This window comes from Haemaphysalis longicornis, unplaced genomic scaffold (assembly GCF_048455015.1).
Source record: "Haemaphysalis longicornis isolate Haplotype H1 unplaced genomic scaffold, Haemaphysalis longicornis Haplotype H1 scaffold_10, whole genome shotgun sequence".
Lineage (NCBI taxonomy): Eukaryota > Metazoa > Arthropoda > Arachnida > Ixodida > Ixodidae > Haemaphysalis > Haemaphysalis longicornis.
The window spans coordinates 117,089,590-117,097,851 of record NW_027526204.1 but is presented as its reverse complement, the minus strand read 5'-3'; the positions used below and the strand labels follow the sequence as shown (position 1 = coordinate 117,097,851).

Here is an 8,262-nt window from a genome sequence, read left to right as displayed (position 1 = left end):
GACAGGAAGGTAGCCTGCATCGTTGCTGACTTCGATGCTGTCTGCTCGAAGCAGTCTTCGTCGACTGCCTCGTTCGAATTGGAACGGGGCTTAACATGGCGGACTGCCCGCGAAGACGGCAACGAAGCCGTCTAAAGGGGAAATTGGAACGCACCAATTTTCCCTTTAATCATCACAACTGAGCCTACAGTGTTCTCCCACCAACCCTATTTCTTGTGCTCCGCAGTATCTGCCTCAACTATAAAAGGTGAGTCTAGACCCGCCTCCACTTTTGTGGCGGGTTCCCCGTTACGCATTGTTCCACACAGATTCATTTTTCAGTAGCAGTTGGCCCATTGGCACCGAGCCCGGAGAAACGAGCGCGCACACAAAATGTCGTTCATCAAGGCGCCGTGTGGATCCAAGCACGGATCGTGCGCGATCGCGAAAAGGAGCGATAAACTTCCGGCTTGAGTTTGTCGAAATAATTCGACAGGCGTAATATATCAGTATTTGTTATAAAGCCAGTGGTTGGTCTATGCAACGAGTAGGAGCCGCGTTGTCTCACCTTTAACCCTAGCTTGCCTTCTCCGCATATTCTTGCGAAATTGCTTGAGGATTTTTTTTGTTAATCGCTAGCGAAGTCGTCGCTCCATAGCGTAAAAGCCTCCGCGCGGCAAACATAGATACCACACCTCGCCAACCAAGCCTAGCGGAAGAAATCTGTCCATAGCATCTCAAAGCCGCACAAGTTCCGAGTGAGAATATTTTTAATAATTCATGCGGCCAGACCACCCAAGTTGCCACAAGACCGGTCTCACACAGATTACAAAGATGTTTCCGACGCCATCCAGTGTGCGCAGTAACGATGTCGGCTGCCGGACGCGGGATCAGCCACCGTCCAAGAAGCAGTGCCTCGATAATGCTGCTGTGCCTGAATTCCACGAACGTTCCTTGGTATTGACGACTTCAACGTCTTTGGGCGAGAACCACTGCATCGGCAATCCATTGCGACCTAATCACCAAATCTATGGTTATGGTGCCGACACTTTCTTCCCGGAAAGCACAGACATCTGTAAGAAAAGCGGCATGTACGAGCAAGAGAACTTTTTATCAAGTGGACAAGAAACTTGCGAGGATAGTACAGCTGTGAATAGATATGAATTGGTATCTGGCAAATCGGGACTGCCCACCGGTAAGTGCAAGAGCTACGGCGCCCCTGACCGCCCTTACGAGTCGGGCCATGCGACGCCACGTGAGCACTACGAAACATTGTCTCTTCCTTCCGGTTGCTTTGCTACGCACATCGGTGTTAATAGGGACTCGGGTTCCAGTTCGATGAGTGTACATAAAGGACACAAGATTTCAGGGAACCACTTTGCTTCTAGCGGTGCTACCAACCCAAATTCGAGCTTTCAATGTGCGCCACAGACCCGAAACGTTGGCGGTAGCAGTGGCAGCGAACGTGCCGATTCGTGCAGCGCGAGCTCCACCTTGAAACCCGACCAAAGTGGCGGCCTATGTGACGCGTATTCTCTCCACAACTACGGAGGTTCCGACATTGGTTTTCCCCAGCAAAGCGCAGTATACCCTGTCCTCGCGAATACATGGGTCCACAATCCCGTTGGCGATTTCGCTAGCGGGCCGCGCTGCCAGTCGACTGCAACAGACGCTTATAGTGCAGCCACTGTTTTCAGCCATAACGGCCCTCACGTCAGTGATCAAGGTGGGGGCTCAAGCACCATGCGCACAGTAAATAGCAGCTTCGGTTACACAGTAACGCCGACATTTTCAAGTGGACAAAAAATAGACGCCCCACAGGCACGAAAAGAAATCAAGGAAATGTGCATCTACAGCGGGAACTGTTATAATAGTCAGACGAATAGCGTAGTCCACGCGGAAGGACAAAGCAACCCCGCTGCCTGCAAACCAGAAATGACCCCAGCTACGTTTTATGGGTACAATACATTGGTCCCAGTCATGGGCGTAATCCCGTACTGGACGTTTAACCCGAACCTTTATTTTCCAGGCAAACAAGCAAAAAATCAGGTCCCATGGACCTACTTCGCTAATAGCACGAGCAGCCACTCTAACTTCTTTTCACCCCTTGGTCTGGATGCTAGCGCGTGGTCGGGAAACGCGAGTGCGGATAAATACCACTACTATTCATCTGGCAAGTTGACGGAGAGCGAAAGCGCCACTTCAGCAACGCCAGCCGTTGAGAGCAATTGGGCCAGTCACAGCATGAACCCGTTACTCGCGATCATGAATAACGAAGCCGGCGTTGTTGGTAGCGACATCGGAAAAGGAAGTCACATTTCAAGCATGTCGGGATACGTTGTGGCTGACAAACGAGAAGAACCGACAGTGGCAGTTGCGTCTGTCGACGGCGCAGTCTACGGCATGCCCCCGAAATCTACGGGCGTGGGACAGCTGGACACAACAAAGGCGACAGCTGAGAGCGGTAGCAGCATTGTCAACAGCAACGAGAGATCTCTGGAAGCAGGGATCTCAGCCTCGGACGTAGAATCGACAGGTGAAATCGGACCGCAGGCGTACCCGTGCTCTTACTCAGGGATGTTAAATTCACGCATTCGGCATGCTGCGGATGCCACGAAGAGAAGGGCTAAGCGCAAGCTGAAGTGGCCCCTGCCAATACCGATATATATGAGGCCGCAAGACACTAAACTGACGTTCCACGACATCGACTACACGTGGGTCACCCACGATATTCAGGTCTCAGCTCAGGGCGGAGTGTACGCTCAGACGATCGACAGCAACGGCTGCCTCCAAGTCTTCGTCGAGTCGGCCAGGACTGCCAACAACCTCCTTCAATTGAACATTTTAGCGGGAGTGCCCGTCAAAATTTCCGTGGGACGTAACTACACCGACAACGTCGGCTACATACGAAAAGTACCGAGGTAATTGTACTAAAATTTATTGTCGTGGGAAATGTCAGTTAGAAACAAAATTCGCGGGTACGTGCACACACAGCCGCGCACCATCGTCACCAATCGTTCCCATTAATTCTTTAAGGCAACTAAGGACGATCATTCTACTGTGCGCTCTCTGATAGTACCTGCATTCTATTTCGTAGCTTGAAATCCGAAAATTGTCATAAGCCTTGGTTTTAGACGTCGAGGGCGATGAAAATTGCGCTGATGATATTTGCTGCAAAAATATCTCCGGGAATTTACGCACTTCGAAGGCGAAAACCCAGACATACTATTGTGACGGGTACCTTTTAGATACGCGTCTTCCCATCGGTACAGTAGCCCCACTATTTATACATACTACATCTGAGTCTGCGCCCTAATAAACGTTAATCTACCATAATGCCACCGCTCTCACCTTAACTATATTAGTCCACTGTTATTGATCCTAACCTACCTTGATTCACCTTAATACATCTCAATTCACCCTAAATACTACCTTAATTCCCGTTATTCCCTATTATTCCTCTTTATTACAGCCCCAATTCCCGTAACGACCTTAATCACCTGAATCCAACCTTCCTAATCACCTTATACTACACTAATCTAAGCTTACTGAATTTTCTATCAATTAATAATCAGTCATTAACTTGTACCTACCTACGGCATTAGTAATTGCCAAAAATTGCCTTGGCAGATATTGATCAACTGAAATGTATCATGCTAGCTTTAGTTCCTGCTTTGCCCGGCTGCCAAGTGCGCGCAGTAATAACGCTCTGCGCTCCTTATCTTAGGACCCGGCTTTCAAGTCCTACACGGACACAGATGTGACACAATTTTTGTTTGCAGAGGTGGCCGTTTTGGTACCATTCGAGTTGGCGACCCCAGCCACTTTTCGCGTTTGATGAGGCACACACGGCTTGAAGCTCAATAAGAATGATCGTTCTAAATGTGTTGACTGCAAAGCCTTTTCCTTTGTCTTCGTGGATGAAGTAATTGTTGTCGATGATGTTGGCGTAGATTCCTTTGTTATCTTGCACCTCTGTGCGTCCAGGCGGTTCTCCGACGCTGTCCTGTTCGAGTTCCTGGAGGACCAAGGCCTGTTGTGCGCCAAGCGCCAGATCGGCTACATGAAGAACGACACAGGCTACACCGGAGACCTGACCACCGGAACCGTCGTGCTTCTCTTCATGCCCGATCGCCCTCTCCCAAGCTCTGTCACCATAGACAAAATATCTTACCAGGTCACACGCAGGTATACACGGAAACAAACAAACAAACAAACAAACAAATAAACAAACAAACAAACAAACAAACAAACAAACAAACAAACAAACAAACAAACAAACAAACAAACAAACAAACAAACAAACAAACAAACAAACAAACAAACAAACAAACAAACAAACAAACAAATAAAAACAATGAAAGCGCGCACAAGCGGTGAACACCTCCGCCTCGTGGCCGCTGAAAATCCCCAACAGAATACGGAACATCGTAGTACGTAATATGGAGCTGAATCACATAAAATGACATGGTGCAAACTCCGCTCAAGAGAGGTGGCGTTCGAGAGGCCGATGAGCGAATGCGGTGCGAAGCCAATGGGAGAAAATAGAAGACTACGAGCGGGTCACACTTTGCAGGCAGCCGCGTTCACGTGGGTTCTCTGACGCCGGGGATGAGACGCCGGGGATGAGAAACCGGGGATGAGAAAAAACCCAGCAGGTAGCTAACAGGCTAATGCCGAGGTGCTTGTTCTAGGCCAGTAGCACGTGGTCACTGGCTGTCGTGAGCCGATAGCTCGTCGATCGCCAAAGGTGCGGTTTAGTTTGTTGAGACTTACCCCAGGCTAACCCTGACTACCTTCCAAGTGCTCAAGGATCAATCAGAGGCGAGCAGCGGCACTGCCGGCTTGGCAGAGCAGCAAATAATAGTTTATTGTTAACTCTAATGAGGTAAGATGGCTCCAGTCATGTGGCAGAGGGCAGAATTGCGTGGGGCTTTGCAGGAGGGTAGGGATGGTGCTGCAAGCACGTTCCTCTAGTGAAATTAGGCATTCCCGGGGCTCGCCCCTAGGCGGGTTGCGCGAAAACCCGCGATTCTAACCCTATGCTACCGAAGACGAAGAGTGAAGCTCCTTTTTCTTTATCTTTATCTTTAGCCTGGTTGTGTCCACTGCAGCACGAAGGCCTCCCCCAAAGATTTCCAGCCATGCCTGTCGCGTGCCTGGAAGCCGATAGTATGATTGTATAATAATTGGGAGGATTTTTGGCAAGTGTACTTATCTGGCCAAATCCTTATCTGGTGAGGAAATGCTGTTCGTATCCCAGGGAGCCTCACCTAGTATGGTTGAACATATCAGATTAGTACCGCCTCCAGTAATAGAAGTTCTTTCAGTGGTTGCACAAAAGAGTAGGAGGAGTGTTCCAAACGAAACAGTAGATGGCGCTCGCTGGTATCGTAAATTCCGGGCTTGCGACTATCTCTAAAGAAATGTCGCCGCTGTAACGTAAGAGCCCCGTGACGGACGTCTCCTCCAATCGGCTTCCCCGCTAGAGCACACCGCTTCAAACTGTTTAATCGTCTCTGCTCTGATTTCATTGAGGTGCGTAAGGGTGAGCCGCCACATGAATACAGGGACGAAGCATTGGAAGGTGCACTAGAGCATAAATTGCCCACTTTGTCCGTCGTCTCATGCTTAAGTCTGCTGCTACCGTAATGAGCGTTCTGAGCAACACCACCTCTTCCATTCGCAGGCTCCGGCTGCCTATGCAGTGCTTCAACTGCCAAAGCTTCGGCCACGAGGCCCCGTCGTGCACCAGCAGCACCCGTTGCCGCTTCTGTGGCGGACCCCACGTGTACACCGAGTGCAAGCGCCGCGGAGAGCCCGAGTGCGTGAACTGCCACGAGCGCCACGCGTCCACCTTCTGGCGCTGCCCAGTTCGACTGGCCCACGCGTCGACCGACCCGCGAAACGACTGGCTGCGGGACGCCATCAAGGACCTCTAGACTGTGGTTCTTGGCGGCCTTGCGAGCGCTCTGCAATGTCAGTAACAGGTTGTGCCCTGTTCAAGGTCCACTAAAGACTAAATTCAAGTTTGTTCAGTTGGAAGGAACGAGCCCTTGGTAACCTGCAGTCAGCTTCATGTATTTATTTGTTCATTTACCTATTGTGCCTCAAATTTACCGTTGAGGCGTTTTACGAGAGGGATGGCTTGTTACATCAGTGGACAAGATTATCGATAAGTTCCTAAAATTTGGTGGGGCAGGAGCGTTGCATGGCGAAATGAACTTTTATAACGGAATTAGAAACATCCCTTTCAGCGATAAAAGAGCTTTCCTAACCGAACAAACGAAAGAATTACTCGAAACCTTCAAATTTAGCGCTACAGGGACGTATTACGGGCAGGAGTCACGTAATACGGGCGAGCGATAAAGCATTTTTTTAAGTGTAAGTTAGCTTTCAAGCGATGCAATCAAAAGAACCAAAGGCGCCAGTACAATTGCCAAATCGTGTTTCTTGGAAGTGGCTTATGTCCGCGGCCGCCAATCGCACGAACAATATTCCGTGATGTCCTAGAGAAGTCTCCGTAAAGTGGATTGGTAGTCGCCACTTTTTCGCATATTCTGTTCAATATTTCGAAATATGTGTTCGAAAAACAACGAAAGGTTCGGTTGGAAGTATGAAATGCGTGGTAATTTATTTCATAAGGATACAAAAATGATATGCTGCAGAGTATAGGTATAAAGTGGCGAAAACCAGCTCTCATGACACACGTGACACACTAGATTAGACAGTCAACAATCCACACAAAACTAACAAAAAATACGCAGTGTTACATTGCGCGGTACGATTGGGGTAGACCTCGACTCGGTATAACCACCTAAGTAAACAGCAGTAATGAAAAGTAATTTCTGTGACACGACTGCTCGTAACAACAGATTAGTTACTCCTTGCCTGTGACCTTTTTTTGCCTTCTGCCCTCCTGTACGCCAGTCCTATAGTTTTGTAGATTGGTGTTCATGGAGGAATAAAAGTATGTGCAGATCTGAGGATCACTTGCCAGCCACTAAGGATCAAAGGAATAGCGGAAGGTAGTACCAAAGGTGTACTCGTGTTTTGAGGGAATAAACACTGCCCGCCCTGCACCGGCCTATCTTCTCAACGAAGAAAAATATCTCCCACTTCTATTTTAAAACCCATGTTCAATCGCGAGCTTGGTTGTGTGGCTTTCACAGAGAAAGGCTCGTTCCGGGACTGTATTCCAGCGGATAACGTCCGCTTGTTCATCTAGACACTCGAGGTGGAGCAAGGATTTTAATGGTGGCCTAAGTGAGTTTAAAATGTTGCATTTGTACAGCGTTCTTGGTGATGGCAGACGTTATTTAAAAAAAATGAACGCAATTGTTATTTATTGGAACTGCGTGCATATGGTTCATTTTTCGCAGATGACCGCAAGGCACGTTTTGCGAAATGGTATTATTACAGACGTGTAAACTGGTGGAACTCATGGCGAGCCACTGCAAACGTTTTGCATCAGTGTGTCTTTGAATTCAGCTTGTGGCGCCAGTAAGAAACTAAGGATCTAGATTATCCAGTGTTGAATGCATCTCAATCGTTCAAAACGGAGACTGTTATAATGCGGATCAAAAGAAATGGTTTCAACCAAGAAGGCGTCGGTTGGCATCGCCCTGAGTTGGCATCGCTCCCAACCTTTGGGTGGATATCGTGGCAGGCGGCAACAAGTCCTGGCGTTGAACGAGGCCAACACCCCCCCCCCCCCTCCCTTAAAACTGACTGCTGGGGTGGGCCTGCGAAGTTACTTTGATTGAAAACATAAGGTTCAGCGAAATTGCACCAAACAAGAAGAAATATACGCAGTGAGATATGTATTTCTAAGGGAAAAGTTGATTATACAAGGCAATCACGGGGATTTATGTCTTCTCGTACGCATGCTAACCAAAAATATATTCCGAAATGCAAGCACGCATCTAGTTGCAAGTGAAGACTGGTGTAGTTGGTTAACACTACCCTTGCGACTTTAGAGTTGACAAAACGATACTGTTTTTGGGTTATGGGTCGAAGAATTTTGTGGCCTTTGATGGTCGGTATGAGTTTCGTAGGAATCGGTTAATTCAGAGTATTTCAGATAAAATAAATGTACAGAACGAAACACTTTGCCCCTGTTTGTTTATTTTACTTTAAATGCGAAAAAAATGAATGTCGAACAATTACTCTTAGATTTGTGTTGCAATACTGAACCATCCTCTGTCTCAAAACTAGGTCCGAACCCGATCTGTGCCAGTTGGTACCACCGGAAAGTGTCCATTCACCACTGAAGTCCCGTAG

General features: G+C 48.3%; 1 protein-coding gene across 1 annotated transcript; it reads left to right on the top strand.

Annotated features, from left to right (window-relative positions):
- The first annotated feature begins 538 nt into the window (after positions 1-538).
- LOC144157923 (uncharacterized) lies at positions 539-6,270 on the top strand. Its single transcript, XM_077688639.1, has 3 exons — positions 539-2,900; positions 3,967-4,167; positions 5,669-6,270. Exons 1-3 carry the CDS (start codon positions 760-762, stop codon positions 5,919-5,921), a joined length of 2,595 nt encoding a protein of 864 aa, XP_077544765.1. The 5' UTR covers positions 539-759; the 3' UTR covers positions 5,922-6,270.
- The last annotated feature ends 1,992 nt before the right edge of the window (positions 6,271-8,262 follow it).

Excerpts from the sequence above, each read along its gene's own strand:
- LOC144157923 (XM_077688639.1), top strand. The coding sequence starts at position 760 with ATGCGGCCAGACCACCCAAGTTGCCACAAGACCGGTCTCACACAGATT. Across the intron at positions 2,901-3,966 it reads TACATACGAAAAGTACCGAG|GCGGTTCTCCGACGCTGTCC; the intron begins GTAATTGTACTA and ends CTGTGCGTCCAG. Across the intron at positions 4,168-5,668 it reads TCTTACCAGGTCACACGCAG|GCTCCGGCTGCCTATGCAGT; the intron begins GTATACACGGAA and ends TTCCATTCGCAG.